The 20,045-nt window shown below is 44.1% G+C and overlaps 1 protein-coding gene across 1 annotated transcript in view; it reads left to right on the forward strand.

Moving 5' to 3' along the window:
- Nucleotides 1-14,690, forward strand: part of lrrc24 (leucine rich repeat containing 24) — a 39,669-nt gene extending 24,979 nt beyond the window's left edge. Inside the window, exons 2-5 of the mRNA XM_072668839.1 lie at nt 3,362-3,541; nt 9,461-9,739; nt 11,539-11,707; nt 12,304-14,690. Of these exons, the coding sequence (XP_072524940.1) occupies nt 3,380-3,541; nt 9,461-9,739; nt 11,539-11,707; nt 12,304-13,508 (1,815 nt within the window). The 5' untranslated portion in view covers nt 3,362-3,379 and the 3' untranslated portion in view covers nt 13,509-14,690. The remainder of the gene's footprint in view (nt 1-3,361; nt 3,542-9,460; nt 9,740-11,538; nt 11,708-12,303) is intronic.
- Nucleotides 14,691-20,045: the final 5,355 nt, after the last annotated feature.

The following is a 20,045-nucleotide window of genomic DNA, read 5'->3' on the forward strand; positions in this document are numbered from 1 at the left end:
CAGGCAGCAGTTTTTGATCTCGGGATGATTACGGTGAGAGAGCTCCCTCAGGGGAAATGGTGAGGTGTGTGCCGGGGCCTTTGAGAGGCACTACACCTCATCTACTCAGTAGAGAGAGAGAGAGAGAGGGAGCTTCTCCAAGCTGTCTGTGTGCACCTCGCGTTTAATTAAGCGAGGCCCAACAGAAACAGTGAGGATTGCTCCTCAGAGAGCTCCTCGGCAGGCCTGAGTGGAGCTGATTGAGTTCCAGTCATGTTGTTCGCTTCCCTCTGCCTGGCCTTTCTCTGCAGAGTCTTATTAACACTCTGCTCCTTTCCACCATGATATTCCATTTTTCTCCACCATGATATTCCATTTTCCAATTCACTTAAGCGTGCTGCTCCAGAATTATACACGCACTCACACTGCACTCGCTCTCTCTCTCTCTCTCTCTCGCTCAGTTTTTTGTCTGTGCCCCTTTCTTCTCGTTCTCTTCTTCACTCTCTCTGTGTTGCTCTTTCTCTTTCACTCTCTCTCATTTCTCAGTCTTCTTCAGTGTTGCTGTCTCTCCATCCAATCTCTCTCTCTCTCTCTCTCTCTCTCTCTCTCTCTCTCTCTCTCTCTCTTCTTCAATCTTTCCCCAATCTCTCTCTCTCTCTCTCTCTCTCTCTCTCTCTCTCTCTCTTCTTCAATCTCTCCCCAATCTCTCTCTCTCTCTCTCTCTCTCTCTCTCTCTCTCTCTCTCTCTCTTCCTCAATCACTCTCTTTCTCCTCAATCTCTCTCTCCCATCACTCTTTCTCCCCAATCTCTCTCTCCCCTCAACCTCTCTCTCACCTTCAATCTCATTCTCCTCAAGTTTTCGCTCTCTCAACCTCTCGCTCTCCCTAAGTCTCTCTCGCTCTCTCTTCTTTTGTCTAAGCCCTTTTCTTCTCTCTTTTTTCAGTCTCTCTCACTCACCGCCTCTCTTATTATCTCTCTCTCTCTCTCTGTCTTTTTCAGCGTTGCTGTCTCTCGCCCAAACAAATCCATTTATTTCAATTTAAATAGCATAATTGGCGTGAATTGTAATTAACAGCAGTTGCCAAAGCAAATAACACAATTCTGCTCATTAGCAGTGATGATATTCATGAAGAAAAATGGGGGGAAATAAATAATACGTACATTCACTTACAGTTACACTACTGATACATTACATTCACAGCGGTGGAGTTTAGCGTAGGCCTCTGTCCTCTGAGCGTGTGACAGACAGGTGTGTGTGTGTGTGTGTGTGTGTGTGTGTGTTTTCAGCTGATAATTATGGATGATTGTAGGACTTTTGTAAACAGATATATAACATACGGCTGCTCTACAGCTCTAAACTACACCTCTCAGTTAACTGTTGGGAGGTCAGGGTAAGCAGATCTTAGTCATTTTGGAGCATTTCTATTGGTCCGTTCATCAGGAAACTCTGACACACTGTAAAAGTGAAAACTGACCAAAATGGAGATTTCCTGAAAGCGGCGACCTCTCCATCTTTCATCACTTCCTCTCCCCGGTCTCTCTCTCTCTACCCTGATCTGTCCCCTATCTCTCTCTTCTCTCTTGCCTTATCTCAGTCTCCTTTAGTCTCTCTCTCTCTCTATTTTCTCTTCTGTCTTGCCATATATCACTCTATCTCCCTTAGTCTCTCTCTCTCTCTCTCTCTCTCTCTCTCTCTCTCTCTCTTGCTCTCTCTCTTTCAAAATTACATTACAAAAAATTACAGTGCAATAAAAGTTATAATAATTACAAAATAAGTGACAGTAGAGAATAAAAATACCAATAATTAAAATAAAGATTTTTTTTTACAAAATGACATAAATAAACTATGTACATATACTTTATATACATACTAATATCTACACACACAAAACTTACTAATGACTAATTACTGATCATTTAACTGACCAAAAAAGAGCTGTAGTCTTTACTGTTAAAGTGAACAGTGAGGGAGGTGTTACCCACTGGTTGTCAGACGGTCACATCTGATACACTTTGCGGCGAGGGGGGGAGCGGTATGCCCCTCTCCTAGAATTAGCCTTAATTTTCCAGTTCCGGAAGTGTTTGGAGGTTTGGGATCAGCTGTTTAAACCTGTCTGTGAAATGATCTCGCACTGTGCTGAATTTTGGGCAGTGGAGGAGGAAGTGCAGCTCGGTCTCCATCTCCCCACTTTCACACTGACCACACAAACGCCTCTCTCTGGGCAGCCAGGAGCACTTATACCTGCCCATCTCTATTGTCAGGCTGTGGTCACTGTGGTCTCTCTCTCTATCCTCTCTCTATTTTCTCTCCTGTCTTGCCTTATTTTACTCTGTCTCCCTTAGTAGCTCTCTCTCTCCCTCTCTCTCTCTCTCTCTCTCTCTCTCTCTCTCCCTCTCTCTCTCTCTCTCTCTATTTTCTCTCCTGTCTTGCCTTATCTCAGTCTATGTCCCTTAGTCTCTCTCTCTATCCTCTCTCTCTCTCTCTCTCTCTCTCTCTCTCTCTCTCTCTCTCTCTCTCTCTCTCTCTTTCTCTCTCCCTCTCTCTCTATTTTCTCTCCTGTCTTGCCTTATCTCACTCTATCCCCCTTAGTCTCTCTCTCTCTCTCTCTCTCTCTCTCTCTCTCTCTCTCTCTCTCTCTCTCTCTATCCTCTCTCTCTCCCTTAGTCTCTATCTCTCCTCTCTTTATTTTCTCTCCTGTCTTATTTTGTCTCCTGTCTATCTCACTCTATCTCCCTTAGTCTCTCTCTCTATCCTCTCTCTCTCTCTCTCTCTCTCTCTCTCTCTCTCTCTCTCTCTCTCTCTCCTCTCTTTATTTTCTCTCCTGTCTTATTTTGTCTCCTGTCTATCTCACTCTATCTCCTATCTATCTCCCTTAGTCTCTCTCGCTATCCTTTCTCTCTCTCTCTTCTCTCTTTATTTTCTCTCCTGTCTTGCCTTATCTCAGTCTATCTCCTTTAGTCTCTCTCTCTCTCTCTCTCTCTCTCTCTCTCTCTCTCTCTCTCTCTCTCCTCTCTCTTTTTTCCGTCTCTTTTTCCATCTTCTCTTCCTTGTCTCTCTCTCTTAGTCAGTTTACCTCTCTTACTCTGTCTCTCTCTTTCTATTTCTATCTCTTGCTCTCTCTTTGTCTCTCTCTACCTCTCTCTGTATCTCAGCACAGTTCAGCTTGATTTGCACTTCCTTGACATAAGAAGTGAACATGTGTGCACATCTCTCTCTCCCCTCTCTCGCTCAGTCTCTCGCTCTGCCCTCTCTCCTTTTCTCCTCACCACCTTCTCTCTCTTTTCTTCTGAATCCGTCGCCTTCCTCTAATCCCTTCTCCTCCTCCTCCTCATCCTGCGCAATCTCTCTTGCTTACAATATCTGTCTCTCCTCCTCCCTAGGCACTGTCGTGTTCTGAGATGGCTCTCCTCCTCCATACCCCTGCACTCCTGGCCCTGCTGACCCTCTTGCCCTCGTTCTCTCTGGGCTGCCCCTTGGGCTGCCGCTGTTACAGCCTGACGGTGGAGTGCGGCTCCATCGGCCTCAAGGAGATACCGCGGGGCATCATCCACGGCACGCAGGTCAGTGACCATACCCATACTCTTCAGCGGCATCATCCTGTCACGGCACAGAGGCTGCATTCACATTATCCAATTATTGTCTAAATGTGAACACAAAAATCTTTAATGTGAATGAACCCGTGCCCCGGAATTATGCACGTGCGCATATCCTGATCAATAATGTCACATGAACGGTCCACATTCATCAGCATCAGCAACAGCAACAACAACATGAAGTGAACGGACCATGAAGTAAAGCCTTCAGCACCAGGATTATTAGCTCTGGAAAGCTCTTAGCTGTTCAGGATTAAGGGCAAAAAAAAGGCCAGCTTTAATAGCTTCACAGCTATAAGAGCACACACTGCAGAAAGCAACATTACCTCTGATCTGACCGGTCTCCTGAAGGTCACTGCCATGAACTGGGTATACACCCACTGAGCAATTTCTTAGGAAGGCCATCAACTTCAGATAATGTTCATTAACCAATCATCAACCATTAGAATTGAGAAAATGTGAGTGTGGTCTGATTGTTGGTGTCAGAAGGGCTGGTTTGGGTATTTCTAAACTTGCTGAGCTTCTGGGATTTTCAGCACACCAGTCTTTAGAGTTCCTTAGAATGGTGCAATATAGAAAACGCATCCAGGCAGTTCTGCAGCCTTTTTCATTAGAGAGGTTAACAGAGAATGGCCAGACTGGTTGGAGGGGACAGAAAGGCTACAGATAACCACTCTGTGCGATTTCGGTGAGCAGGGGAGCATTTCAGAATGCACAACACCACGTCCAACCCTTACTGCAGCATCCAGGCCAGAACAAACCAGCTAATGAACAGTTTCTACCCACAAGCCATCAGGTTCCTGAACAAGATGTGAACCTTTCACCAACACCACTGCACTCGGACACTTTATTATTAATACTATGTATATCACTTTGTCTTTGTATATTCTGTATTTTGTGTATATTTTGTATGTATTTTGTATTTATTTAATATAATTCTTTATATAACTTTATTTTTAATATGTTTAGTATGTATATAGTTTTGTCCTCCTGTAGAGCATCAACCTGAGCCTCACCACAAGCATTTCAATGCATAAATGTCCTGACATGCTGTGCAAATGACAAATAAACCTGAAACTTGAAACTTGGGTGAATGGACCTCAACGGCAGAAGACCACATCAGGCTTCACTTCTACCTGCCAAGAACAGAAAGCTGAAGCTGCAAATGTACTCTCTTGGAATCCAGCCTCTGATGCCAAAGCGGCCTGGCTTGGGATTTTGAGAATTTGTGAGTGGCAGCACATTAAAGCACACTGAGCCACTCACTAACCCTTTTTTCTTACCTAATCATAAACTGGGCATGTGGCTCGTTTCGGGGCACAGGTGCATTCACACTGGTGATAAATGATAAATTAGATTCACCTTTGAATCAGTGACAAATCATGCTTGTGTGGTGGAGATTTTCACAATTAATGCTCCAAAGTAATATATTTATTGAAAAACTCTTGGCCGGGGAGAAGCTCCTGACAAATACCCAGAGATCTCCAAAGGTTGACCAAGTTACAAAAGGTTATATATCTACCCAATGGGGTGTTGTCACCTTCCATTGGTTCATAGAAGACAAAGAAGTTACAGCGCATTGGTTACACCTAACTGTGATATGAATAAATAAAAGGGTGTTAACATACATGCATAATTAACGAAAAGGAAGGAAGCTCAAATATGTTTTTTAGAAGCCCCTCACACACCTGGAGATACCCAAACGAGTTGGTAGGCAACTTCGAGGTCACTTGGACAATAACTCACTGTGGCCAGCAAAGAGAGAACAGATAAGGCCTACACTTAGGACCGGAGGAGTAGCTAGTTTGTTCCACTCCGGCCGAAGGGGAGTGACTGATTTGTGGTCTCCTTCATATGGAGCAGTAAAGGTTCACCTGAAAGATATGATTAAGTGCCTACTAAGTCTATTAGTATGTTAGTCTGGATATAATATACTAAGAGAGAATGAAGCTCATAGAATACATAGGTTATATGTGAGAGATAATAATCATCTGACTATGTACTATTATTATGTACTACTATTAATGTGAACGTTAGCCTACAGTGAGGTCGTGATGTTAGGGGGTAATCGGGAAACACTGTTGTTTCTTATTCAAGCAGGTACGGCGCAGGCATGTGGCAAGTGTTGCTACCAATCCGAGAGAATAGCTTGAGGGTTGCATTGGAAAATGCATGAGTAGCTTCCACATCTACATTTGCATTATGTGGCATATGGCTAATCAGAGAGTGAAAGAGTGATGCTCTGCGCTTTGATGCACGCGCACGCAGTTGCTCTGTTTAATACCTGCAGCCTAATTAAATTGCTGTGACTCATTTTAATATAAAAGATAAACATCGGATCCACGGCAGTTGCTCACCTCCCAGCCCGAGTGCGGCCCGTGCAGCATTCCCAGAGGAGAGAGCGGACTTCCTCCTTGGCTGTGACAGTTCAATTTCCTGTCTCTATACATTATCACGGGCCGCATTCGCAACACCGCCGCAGCCTTTGCATATTCATAGACTGCCTTGCGCGGATTGCTCAATTAACCCGCATAACCCTGCACCATGCGAGCGAGCAGCCGTAACTCCGCCCGTGTTTAATCTCTGTTGAAATGCTGAGAATGAAAGAGAGTGCGAGTGAGAGAGAGAGCGGGAGTGAGAGAGCGTGCGAGAGCCTCTGCAATTAATTTATGTCATGCATTATGCAGCTGATATGGTGCTGTTAAACCACCACCACCACCACCACCATCAAAAAAAAACAACCTGTAGAAGTCCTCACATGGACCCGCCACACATCCCATTCAGCTCCTCCCGACTGATTTGTTTACGAGCGTCTGCGCTGGCTGTGTGGACTCCAAGGAAGATGTCTTGTCTCTGAAAGAGTCAACCCGGGGCAGATTAGTGGGCCTAAAACTTCCCACTGATCCACGTCTCGCTTGTAGGATAAAAAGAGCTTTCATGATATGCTCCCCTCTAGCATATTTTTCCATCTGAATGTAATGGAACTGAACTCCTCAGCCTCAGCCGGGGTCCGTAAACAAGCACTTAGAGAGGGGGTTTAAAAGCTGTTATGTGTTCGGGGTACCACAGGGGCTGTAAACTGAGAAGAAATGGAGAGCAAATGTTTTCCTTCTAATGAATCCAAAAACACACTCACACAGGGTGGAGTCAGGGACCCACAGGACTGAGAACAGGAGTGTCGGGCCCCCAGTTTACTCACGGGGACAGCTGCATAACTAATGATAAACTATGATACGCCAAATGATATGTCCAAATGTTTGTGGACACCCCTTATTATGAATGCATTCAGCTACTTTACATTGCAAGCATTGCTGATGCAAATGGGCAAATGCTTGCACAAACACACACACACACACACACACAGACAGCTTGTCTAGTCCCTGTAGAAAAAGCATTTTCAATAAAATAGGAAGATGTTGGCACCATGACAAATGCCAGGTGTGGGCTAGAGGAGTATAAAGCCCCCCAGCATTGTGCTGTGGAGCAGTGGAAGTTTGCTTGTGTTGTCTGGAATGATGGATGGTGCTCCATCCAGTACTTTCAGATGAGTTGGGGAGTTGGGGATCTAACATCCTGACCTTACTGATGCGCTTGTCACTGAATGCAATCCAATTCTCACAGCAGTGCTCGAGAATCTAGTAGAAAGCCTTCTTCCCTGGACAGTAGAGACAGTTACTCCAACAAAAACTGGATCAACTCTTTTTAATAGCCTTGACCTCGCTACCCACACGGCCGGCGGACTTGCCCAGCATCGCTTCCACACCGCTATCATGCCAGCAGGCAGCCTAGCCTAGCATTGCTACCGCGGCATTACTCACAGGCCATATTTATGAGGTCCCGGACCCTTCACATCTAAAAACTAGTAAATATGGGGTCTACACCTTAAGGCTCTGAGGGCAGGATTGAGTCTTGTACCAAGCAGGATCACATTTAATGCTTCAGGAAACATAATAGAGGTCATTTTGTTCACAAAAAAAGAGCAGATATTTTAGTCCCAAACTCCCCGTTGTTGAAATGCCATTGACGATATTATGCAGCCAGTGGCAGTCCAGCAAAACTACGCATTGCCTGTTTTTTCTGTCTTACACTGGAGGTTAGTCTGTGGGTTGAAATTTAAAGTGGAGAAGAAAAGCCTTTGTTTGCTCAAGGTGAATTGATCCAATCTCACCAGTAACTAGAACTACTTTACACTACAAGGTTCACACTCATTTTTTGGGCCTTAATGTGACCCAGATCTGACGTTTTCAGAGCTGTGTGAAAGCAGAAAACCGAGGCACTGAGGATCTGACACACATCACATTCCTGGCCATGCGACCTTGAAGAAAACAGATAGACAGGAATCCTTGGGTTGTTTTTTTCAGTGTGCCCGGCCAGAGTACGGTCATCTCCCTCTGTTGGAAGTTCAGGTCAGCGATGGCTTCTCACCTTGTTGACCTCATCGCCAGCCGAGAGCTGTTCCAAGCAAATCAGCAAATCAACTCTGTGATGGAGGCTTGTGCTGCTGGTTGTTGTCGTTGATTATGACGCACATAGTTCATTCACATGTTTGCACATGTGGGTCGTTTCTCGACAGGGGGGCTGTTCACACTAAAGGCAGATATGAGTCACGTATACACACACACACAAGCAAATGGTGAAGACGTGATTGGGTCTGAGCAAATTTCTAAACTGAGTAAAAAGCAAAATAGATGAAGAGCCTGGACATTATGTGCTGTTCAGAACATTGGGAAAGATTTTTCTAAAATGTGTTCTTGAGGAAAGTCTGAGTTATGTAAGAACTGAAAATTTGGGAGAAGAACTGCACCCAAATTCCTCCTCTCCATTACTACTTCCTATAAAACCGCTCCTCTCCCCTCTCCTTCTCGTGATGGAAATTCGCACCCCGCCACCACCCTGCTCCTCCTGATGGTCTAATAATGCTCAACCTCTGCCTGGCAAGTGGGGGTCCCAGCAGCATGAACCCCTCCCAGAACTCCAGCCCAAATTTCACGAGTTCTCCTTCCCTGCCTCAGCCAAGCAAGTGTGGTTTGCATCTCGAAAAGTTTTCCTAAAGCACAGAATTGTTCTCAGCTCTGCTCGTATAATGATGGACCCTATTGTCCTTGTAAACTGCACGAATCCCAACTAAGAAAACAGTGATGAACGTCAGAACTGTGTTTTACGAAAAACCTTTTTCTGACAACCTCTGTCTGCTGGTTTTAAATATTTGATAGAAAGATGTGCAACAGAATAGGCATTTACCAACATTATATCCAATATATATTAATATATAAATGCAGTTGAATTGTAGTTGAATGCTCAAAAAATGCTCAGGACTGTCAGGGTGTGTCAGACCATGTAATAATTATCAGTGGCATCTAAGACTGTGTTCAGACTGCAGGCCAAATCGTGCTTGTTTCTCAAATCAGATCCAGTGAGATGACTGTCCGCACTGTTATTTGCAAGTGATCAGATTGGATTTTCGTGTCTGGACATCTAAAAGGCTTGCTGTGATAACGATGTAGGCATTAGTAACTAACCAAATCTGATTTGAGTGCCCAGAGATCCAATCATAATCACATTCCAAATCAGCTCCAACTGAGGTTTGGATCAGATTTGCAAAAATGGAATTTCATGTGTTTTTTTTGGCTGTCCAGACTATCAAAAATCTATCTGGATACAATACAGCTGTCTGAACATAGCCAAATTAGCAATGACAAACAACCCCCCATCCCCTAAATCTAGTAGAAAGCCTTTCCTGGACAGTAGAGACAGCAAGACAAACTCTACTTAAATACTTTTGATTTAGGAAGAAGCAATGAAAAAGCAAGTGTCCCAATACTTTTGTCCTCATAGTGTGTATAGTAGATCTAAGATGCTTGACAAATTTCACACTTCTGTTTCCAGACCATCTTCCTGCAGGACAATGCCATTGGTCAGATCCGAGGGGAGGACTTGGCGGGCATGGGTTGCCTGCACTACCTTTACCTGCAGAACAACAGCATCACAGTTCTGGAGCCCGGAGCGTTTGTAAGCCTGGGCCAGCTGCTGGAGCTCGCCCTTAATGGGAACAGACTCCACCTGATCTCCGCTGATGTTTTCCGTGGCCTGGAGCACCTGCGTATCCTGTACCTGGCAGGGAACCAGATCACCCGGCTGGAGGACTACACCTTCCGTGGGCTGCAGGTGTGTGTGTATGTGTGTGTGTGTGTTACCATATTCTTGAGTGTCAGCCAGTTTGGTCCTATGTGGGTCCTGCATATCCTGTCCACTACCAGAACTGAAACAACATGGCCAACAGAGACTTCATTTATTTTTCCATCACGTTGACCCCAGAAGTGTGATCTGTATGAAATGTCTGGAACATCTGCTTCTGTTTTTGTTTTTTTCTAAAACGAGTACACTAAAAAATACATCCTTAATTTGATGGAAAATAGCTGCTTTTTTAAATGGTTTACCCTGTACAAGTACTGACATTTCCTGTAAATAAACAACCCAACTGTTATTTGAGGTTTATCAAGCTAAACATGAGAAATTACATTTATTTATTTATTTTCACAGAAAAAAACTATATTATTTATACTTTCTTAAATTACATTTGAGGGTATGTCAAACTACATTAATTATTAATTCATGATCTGTAATTTAACATGCAGCTAATTATATAAAGGTTTATGCTCACACGAATAATCATATTAGTACTAATCTTTTTTTCCATATAATTTTACGGTTTTATTTTTCTGTGTACTTTTACCTTCAAGATTCTGGATACAAACTGATAAAATATGTTTCATCAAATCAAACATAATGCGTAGTCTTTTTTAAAGAGCGATGTCACACACTGTAAAATAAAAACAGCAGTGGCTGTAAAATATTACAGTAAAATATTCAAATTAAATAAAAACCCAAACAATACATTTACAGTAATTATTATTATTATTTATATTTATTAGGTTGTGCAGATAAATGTTGTTATTTTACAGATTTATCCTGAATTATTACAATTAATCACCTTCAATAAAGTGACAACACTAAAAGTTATGCAAATGCTTGGTGCCAGGAGCCAATGGGAAAGGTGCGATTTTTACATACATTTTTTTTTAATTGAAAGTATTTGTTCAGAATAATTTAGGAAACATAATTAATATATAACCTTGATAATAAATAAGATTTATGTTATAAAAATAACATAAATATTAGAACCTTTAATGAAAACATTTGGAAATGTATTGTTTATTTTCCATTGAAATTGAAGCTTTGACTATTGTGTTTTTTGTTTGGCAGTCATTTAACTTTTTTTGTACAGAGTAAAGTGTAAAGGGATGTCTATTAGCACATCTTAAGTTAAAAAAGGAGGCAAAATAAGCTAAAAGCTGTAGCCTACACATTTTCTATTAGTTTTTATTTTCTTACCTAAAAAGTTAACATGTTGTTATTAATTTTTAATGGCCTTTTGACTGAAAATTGAATAAAGCCCCTTTTAAATGGGAGAACTTTTCCAGGCGTCAGTCAGAGGACCTGTATGTGTGAATGCAAATGTCCAGATCAGTTGTACTAAACTTACTGTCACCCGCAGACAAAAGGCTGTAATTAGTTCTGTAAAATGACCATTAAGGGCAGGCCAAACTGTCCCATTGCGTCCAGCTTAATAACAGCTATATTAGCCTGGCCGGTGATGAAGGTCGTCATTATGACAATGATTATGATGATGGCAGTAATGCTGCTGTTGCTGCTGCTGATAGTGATGTTACATGTGATGAGTTACAATGATGATGATGATGATGACAGTGATGATGTTAAGTTGATAAGTTGTAACAATGATAGTGATGTTGATGATGGAGATGATGGTGATGAAGATGACAAGGATAGTGATACTGATGATGGCTTTGATAATGTTACAGTACCTAATGGTAATAATAATGATGACCCTGATGACCACGATGATGATGAAGATGATAATTAGAGATTTTTCCTCTGGCCCCCAGCGTCTGCAGGAATTGCACCTGCAGGAGAACACTATGGAGATGCTGGATGAGCAGGCCCTGGTGGGCCTGTCCTCTCTGGCTCTGCTGGACCTCAGTAGGAACAACCTGAGGACCCTCAGTCCTGCCACGCTCAGACCCCTAATCAGCCTACAGGTTCTCCGCATCACAGGTACCTTCATGATTAATTATATATAAAGGCCTCTGATCAAACAGGAAAAAAATGGAAGCAGAAAGGCCAGGAGAAGGCTAGGATGATGAAACTAGAAGGAAAGAAAGTTTACGGAAAGGTTTCAGTTTTTTAAATGCAAACCGGAGTGGTATGGATTGTACGGATGGTGAAATAGAGGAATCCATGGGGGAGGGAAGGAAGGCGGAGAGAAGAGCCTGAAGGAATAGAGCGAGGAGGGAGGGAGGGCACTGAGGGGTTGAAGGGACAGTGCGAGGGAAAGGCGGATTAGTGGAGAATCAAAAGAAATCCGAATCAAAAGGAAGAAAAGGACATAAAGAGAGCACGCAGGACAATAGCTTTGAAGTTAAAGCAAGTGAGTGTGGAGGGATTTAGAGGCGAGAGACTACGCTGTTCTTCCCCATGTCCTGTTCCGAGCTTTTATTCCTGCTACTAGTGGTCTATCGCTTGCTAAATACTCAATTTAATACATCGTTCTCCTTTCCTCCTTCTTTCCTCCCTCTCTGCCTCTCTCTCTTTCAATTCCTCACCTCTTCCATCCCTACGTATTCCCTCCCTTTCCTCTCCCTGTTGGTCAGATAACCCATGGCGCTGTGACTGTGCCCTCCACTGGCTCCGCGGCTGGATAAACGAGGAAGGCCAGCGGCTCTTAAGCTCGGCCGAGCGGAGGCTGCTTTGCGCAGAGCCTCCGCGCCTCTCTCACCTCAGCCTGGTGGAAGTTCCGGCCAACAGTCTGGTGTGCATCCCACCCGCCGTGCAACTGGAGCCCAGTCACCTGACGGTACGGCTGGGAGAGAGCCTGCGAGTGTCCTGCCAGGCATCTGGCTACCCCCAGCCCCAGGTCACCTGGAGGAAGGCGTCTCATGGCAAAGCCCAGCTCTCTCCCCGAGGGCTTGTTCAGGAGGTGGGGATGGAAGGGGACAGCAGGGCCGGCGGAAAGCTGGTCACAGCCAGGCCTAGTGGTAACGGGGGAACCGCGGGAGGACGGAGTCCAGCACGAGGGATGGAGGATAACGGAGACAGGGACAACTTCGATCCGGACACAGGTAGCGGGATGCTGTTTCTGAGCAACGTGACTGTGGCCCATGCAGGGCGCTACGAGTGCGAGGCCTGGAATCCTGGTGGAGTCGCCCGGGTGACCTTCCACCTGTCCGTCAACATGTCTTCATCCTCATCATCCTCAGCCGTCTGGCCTCGCCTGCACTCCTCGTCTTCCTCCTCTTCCTCGTCCTCCTCAAACTACCACCCATCCTCAGGGGACGTCAGTCAGGAACCTCTTTACGAGCTGGAGAGCATGGACTTCAACGCCCTGGGCACTGCCACCCAGACAGCTATCGCAGTTGGCATCTCTCTTCTTGCTCTGACCGCCTTGCTGCTGCTCTGCATGATCTACAGTCGCCATCGTCAGCGGCAGAAAGAGGAGGGTGGTGGCTATGGTCCAAGCAAGGAGGAGTCCATCCTCTATGTCAATGACTATTCCGATGGACCCACCACCTTTGCACAGCTGGAGGAGTATCGAGATGAACGGGGCCATGAGATGTATGTGCTGAACCGTGCCAAGCCTGTGCTGCCCCCACCGCCTGTCCCAGGCCAGCAGGGGGTGCTGCACACCAACGAGTGTCTCCAGGGTCAAGGGGTTCTGACCCCAGGTAGAGTAGTGGGCATCGGCCCCCGCAGGGCTCCTGCAGAGGGTGGCGAAGGACCGCCGCCAGACCCAGAGGGACTGTTTATTAACCAGAGCCTGCTGTTCGACACACAGATTGCCTACGAGATCCACTGCTGAGGAGGACCAGCATGGGGAAAGTCGAGCAAGGAGGTGGTCTTAAAGGGCCTGTTAAAGAAAATTGGCTCATTGGCTGCACATGGCACTTGAATGAGATGAGGAGATGAGGGGTTGATGGAACAGCAAGCAGGATGTTCTGCTGATTTCTGTTTTTTGTTCCGAAGGCAAAAACGCTTTGATTATTATTCTAATAAGATTAAACGAAGAACCTGAAGGTTGCTTCAAAAGGACATTGACGACTCACCTTGCCACAGGTCAAGATCTGACCTGACCGGCCTCACGCTTTAGGACCCAAACTGATTACCTTCTATAACTGGACCAGTCAGATGAACTTACCAAAAACAGAGGCAGAGCACTGTATATTTTCCTTTTTCTTTATTTCTCGGGAGCCAGGAAGCGAGAAGGAATCTTGGGGAGTAGGCTGCCATAGTCACACAGCCAGACACTGACCTACTTTTCAGGAGCAGAGGTGAGAATAACGAAGGACATTTTTTGAGACTGTGTCCCTGTGTGTCAAACATTTTTTGTTGTTGTTGTTTTTTTTCTGCTTCTGCCAGCCCGTGTGAATAGCTGTCCTCGTTGCCCATTCGGATGCTTCCTTTATATTTTGAGAATCTTTCCTTTCGCGTTCATACAGATGACTTTTGGGTGAGTTCTCATGCATATGAGAGCAGCAGAGGGTGGCTGATGGATGAAATTCGGAAAGAAATGAGGTCAGTATTTGTGATCGCGACTAAATAGGTGAAGTTAATATGTTTAGTGAGGACAATACTCTCTCATCCTTTCGACCTCTATTAAAAAAACACTGTGAAGATAAAGCTCTAGACACTAGATTTCCAGAATTGTTACCAACATTTCTACAAATGGGTAGTGGTAGGTCATCAGATGGCATCAGATGATATTTTCCTCTGGAGCTGAGGGGTAATTGCGTGACTGGGAGTGTGTGTGTGTGTGTGTGACAGAGAATAAGAATGACCAGGTTTGTACAGAAATTGCCTATTAATCACTTCAGGGTATATAAACACTCATCTCAGCTGGTCAAAGCTGGCGGCGTCTGAAGGTGTTACGCTTCTGCTCGGTACAATAGTTTTTGACTAGTATGTATTCTTTTCTGTTTCGGTCAAATGTCTAATAAATGTGACGTTCCTGTTTTATGCAAAAATAAAATATCCAGCTTTTTGACCCAGCTTTGGAACTTGCTTTCTTATAAGACCCGCCGGGGAAGCAACAACAGTAGTGATGTATGCAGGTAGGACTCTTTTCAAAACAAGCTCTTTGGATTACTTCGCAGCGACTGGAGAGACAACAGTCGTGATGAAAGGAGATTTCTGCAGCAAGATAACCAGGGACCGGCTCTAAATACCAAGGCAAATGCTTAATTGACAATTTAACACGTACCACCAGGTAAACTGTCAGGCTATTTGTGGAACAAAGGATTTTCAGCTCCCACCCAAGGAACAGCACCGGAGCTCAGTAAAGCCTGGCTTGTCATGTAACTGTCAGATTAATGTGTCATAAATTACACACACACTCCTAAGTTGGCATCTCCCACAGAGGCGTTACTAGACTACTTGTTGTACTGAGGCATACAGAATTTGGAGGGGCACAGTTGTACCCCTCTGTTAATAATAATCATAATTTTTTAATAATAATAGTTAATCATGTTGATAGTAATATTACTAATTATTATTACTATTATATTTGCTGCATTAACCTACATGTAAAACTGTGATTCTATCTTTCTATCTTGAGTAGTTTACTTTACTGTTATACTGGCGATATCACAGCGCTCATTCTGCAGGCTTGTGTTATGGATGCTTCAGCTACTAGCTAGCATAAATAAAGCCTATGCTAACATAACTGCTCTAGTTGAACTAATGGCTTTGCTCCAGTGGTCTAATATAAATTTTTGGTGGGTTCTATGGTTAAAAGTTTGGTTTGGCCTTAACCAAAACTTACAGCTATGAGCTATCACTACTTTGTCTGATTTGTGGCTGACTTTTTTTTTTTTTTTCTATGTACGAACATCCATTACGTCACTCAAATAACCGAAGTACATATCTCATTATCGGAATTATGGGAACTGTAGCGACCGTAGTGAATTCGCATGCCATGTCCTGTAGTTCTGCTCCACAATCCAGGATAAAATTGACCTTTTGCCACCGTGAGTTTAGTGGGGCACAGCAACACTTTTACAGGGCATGTGCCCCAGAAAATTGGGTCTAATGACGGCCCAGGTCTCCCGTGACATCCAGCAGTAATGTTTAGGTAAGGGAGCGAAGTGTCACTGAACCGATTTGTATGTGAAAATAATGAAACGCTGAGTCCAACTCCGACCACTTCTTAATGGATGCAAAACACAGCAGCACAGCTGAAATACTGGTGATTGCTTCTAAAAGCTGTTGGGCCTCTTGACTTGGCAGCAAACATTGTACACTTGTAGCCCGCAGTCAGCCGCAGATGATGAATATGATTCGGCAAGGCTATTGCTTTACATAATATTGGAGTTACTCTTTGTTATTGTCTTTCTGAGCTGCAGAAGTTTCACACAGGCATCATGGAGGAATATCCCAGAGCCGAGTGCTCATTAGGAAGGATTTCTGTTTCTGGTTTTTAAGTTTTATGAAGCTCAACACATGCCAGTGGGAGCGGGGGTTGGGGGGTGGGTATGAAATCTTAGGACACTGGGGGGCACATGGGCGTCCACTGTGGTTACAATGTTGTGGCTGGGGGTGGATGTTGTGGTAGACAACTTCAAGGCTTCAAGTAGGCCTCAAGTAAGTTGTAGGACCATAGCAATGTGTATGTGTGTGGTGGTGGGAGGGACTTAAAATCTTAGGACACTGGGGGCACATGGGCATCCACTGTGGTTACACACACACACATCCAGAGCGGTGGGCAGCCAACTCCAGCGCGCAGGGAGCAGAGACAGTGTTGGGCCTTGCTCAAGGGTGTGGCAGCTTGCCAAGCCTGGGTATCAAACCCACCACCCTGTCATCAATAGCCCGGAGCTCTAACCGCTAAGCCACCACTGCCCCATATTTCTAGACCACAATTCCTGGTTGGACACATTTTTAGGGCCCGAATTGAGGACATGTTCGGGGGAAAAGAAGAGATCTGTTCACCCTAGGGATTCATTATGTTCCAGGTTCCAGGTGAGTGTATTTTTTACAGCTCCAAACGCGTCTGTTTAAGTCCCGCCTTCTCACCACCACTATTGGGCTTCATGTACCTGCATCTACATGCAGCCATTGGTCAAACTGCTTAAGCCACACCGTCTCGCCAACAATATTGGGCTACATGCACCTGAATCTACATGCAGCCATTGGTCAAACTTCTTCCCACCACAGCCAACTTAGATTTATGCTCATTTTGATGTCAGATACGATGTCAGAATGTCGTAGATTAGACGTTTTTAACAATAGTGTCAATCACAAATGACATCCATTTTCTTTCCTTCCCCAGTCTGACGAATTTCCAAGTGCTACCTAGTATTGGGGGAGAGTATTTAAGCTAGCTGAGCATTAGCAATTTCACTTGATATTAGACTATATAGGCAAAAGTATTGGGACAGCCGCTCATTCGTTGTTTCTTCTTGAATCAAGGGTATTAAAAAGGATTATGGTAACTGTCTCTACTGTCCGGGAAAGCTTTTTCTATCAGATCTTCTTTTGTAAAGTAAAGGTGCACGTATTTGTCACTGTACAGTGTACAGCAAAATGTGTCCTCCGCATTTAACCCATCTGGTAGTGAACACACACTCACGTTAGGGGCAGTGAGTACACACACACACCCAGAGCGGTGGGCAGCCAACTCCAGCACCCGGGGAGCAGAGAGGGTAAAGGGCCTTGCTCAAGGGCCCAACAGTGGCAGCTTGCCGAGCCCGGGAATCGAACCCACAACCCTGTTATCAATATCTCTGCGCTCTAAACGCTGAGCCACCACAGAGTGCTCCTGTGAGGATTTGATTGCATTCAGCAACAAGAGCATTAGTCAGGTCATTATGTTGGATGATCACCACACTACCTCATCCCCAACATCCCAATTCATCCCAAAATATTATATGTACCCCATCTTTCCAGAGAACACAGTAGGTCCTCTGCTTCACAGCTCAATGCTGGGGGGCTTTATACCCCTCTAGCCCACGTCTGGCATTAGGCAGCATGATGCCAATAGGTTCATCAATGTTTATCTACTCCAGAGAGTCCTATTCTATAGGCAGTGCTTCTCTACCGGGCCTAGACAAGCTGCCTGTGTGTCTTTCTAATGCATTCATTAGAAAGGTTGTCCACAAACATTTGGATATAGTGTAGGAGAGGCTGGGAGGGGGAGGTAAAACATGATATTATTGGAAAGATAGTCAGAAAAACTCTCTATTAATGAAGGATTACAAAAGAGCTTATGAATGAATGTCTTTTTAAATGATAGAATATGATGAATTTAGCGTAATATGACCAGCAACAGGAATTAACAAGGCACAAAAGGTCGATTTCAGGTTGACTTTAAAAAGGATCAATGTGATTCATCCTGTTCTAATCACAGCCCTTGTTTATCAGCGTACATGCTTCAGTGCCTTCTACACAAGTGGCAGGAGCTGTGCTTGAATTCTAAATAAGCAAAAGACGAAATTTCAGGATTTTACGGTTCTCACATCAGCGTGAGCACAGCAGGGGAGACGCAGCAGCAGCAGCACTGGCACAAACAGGGCATATTATAAATAAACATTCAATTAAAAAAAAGCAAATAAATAAAGGAACATTGGGAAATGACTGGTACTCTTTTCTACCATGTCATGAATAAAGAATATCACTTACATATTTGGACATAAAATAATGTTTCCTGACCTTATATCTGAAATATCAGGAAAATATAATATATCTGCTGCACTCTTTACACAACAAATGCAGTGGTATTTACTATTTAATATTAAAGTGTGAAAAATCGAACTAGAGGAAACTATATCTTTACAAATTAAGGACAAACCACATACAATACAATTAACCACTGATTTAATTATTTAACTTTATTTTTTCATTTTAGTAATTGACAGCATACAGTCATCAAAATCTGGAGAGGAAATAGAATAACAACAGTGGTTCTCCACCACTTGGTGGCAGTAGGGTCAATTACCATGGTGACTGTACAAGAAATGACCTCGGACATACTGCACAGCAGTGATTTCAGAGAACTTGTACAGGAGAATTACCTCTGGGTTTGTTAGAAACTAGGGGGCGCTCCCGAGCAAGTCCAAAATGAATAGGTTAACATGGAGCGATTGAGCAAAATCATATTTTATAAATGTTTGATCATTTTAATACCGATAACAGCCTCATTTCCTCACACAGATCAGCATCAACTGCTTCAGCACTGCAAACGTCAAACAGTGGGAACTACTGTATGGCAGCTGCCATGGAAAGACAAGGGAGGGTACATGGATTTAGAGTTAGCTGGTCGGAACGTTAACTGCTGACCATAGTTTTCACTAAACAAAGTTGGTGTGCTGTAGGAAGCTGTAAGCTCCAGTGTCAGCTTGCTAACCGGTCAGCACTCAACAGCAGCAATGCTAGCACCTCTAAAGGAATTTTGCGGTCCTGTTTTGATACAATGGGCCAAAAAGGAAGGAAGAGGCCAGGATCTCCATAACCCAACTCTGGTGATTCTCAGTAGATTCCTAGGTCCAAAATGTGGATTGCCTCTGGGGTTTTTAGGACTGGTTTGCGAACCATCACTGTATGTTCCACTGCCTGGCTCAAGACAGGCTGCAAATTGGGGTTTGGAGAGCTTCATTTAAGAGGTCACATCCAAATGATGCGAAGATGTAAAAGGTATTGCTTTAATTAACACCTTAAAGTCCAATCTAGTGTATCACTATATATCTCTTAAATCTGGACCAGCCAGAACAAGTTCTACAGAGTTTGTCGCACTCCATGTCGTTGTTGGGCCCTGCATCCCACCACCTTAGAGAATATGAATAGAAGTAGTCAGCTTGTTCAAAGATAGGACCTATAGTACAACCACTATTTATGAGACCAAGGCATCGTCTCGTTTTATTGGAAGAGGATCATTCCCATATTTTTCTATTTCTATATAGAACCAATTACCCTGCTTAAACACATACTTGCTAGGATCAGTAGTTGAGTTTGGTAATAGACACTGGGCTTGGGGGATACAGTAGCGCTGAATGGAATGCTGCCTATGAGGTGCATTGCTGCCATCTAGAGTGCAGAGGGGGTGTAAGGCAATGGTCACCAACCCTGGCCCTGAAGAGCTACACTATATACACTATATGTCCAAATGTTTGTGGACACCCCTTCTAATGAACGCATTCACCCACTCTAAGTTGGCTTCTCCTCCTTCAGCTTTAAATGCTGTTTATCTAATGGGGGTAGCTTTGGTGGTCCGCCAGGCCTTCAGCAGGTTGAAGGAGCTTGAGGAGCTTACAGCAATTTTGAGTGGAAGTCAAACAAACAAAGGGGGTCTCTGACTTTACACCATTAAATAAATACAAACATAAAAAAAATTATATATATATATATA

Source organism: Salminus brasiliensis, chromosome 23, assembly GCF_030463535.1.
Source record: "Salminus brasiliensis chromosome 23, fSalBra1.hap2, whole genome shotgun sequence".
Lineage (NCBI taxonomy): Eukaryota > Metazoa > Chordata > Actinopteri > Characiformes > Bryconidae > Salminus > Salminus brasiliensis.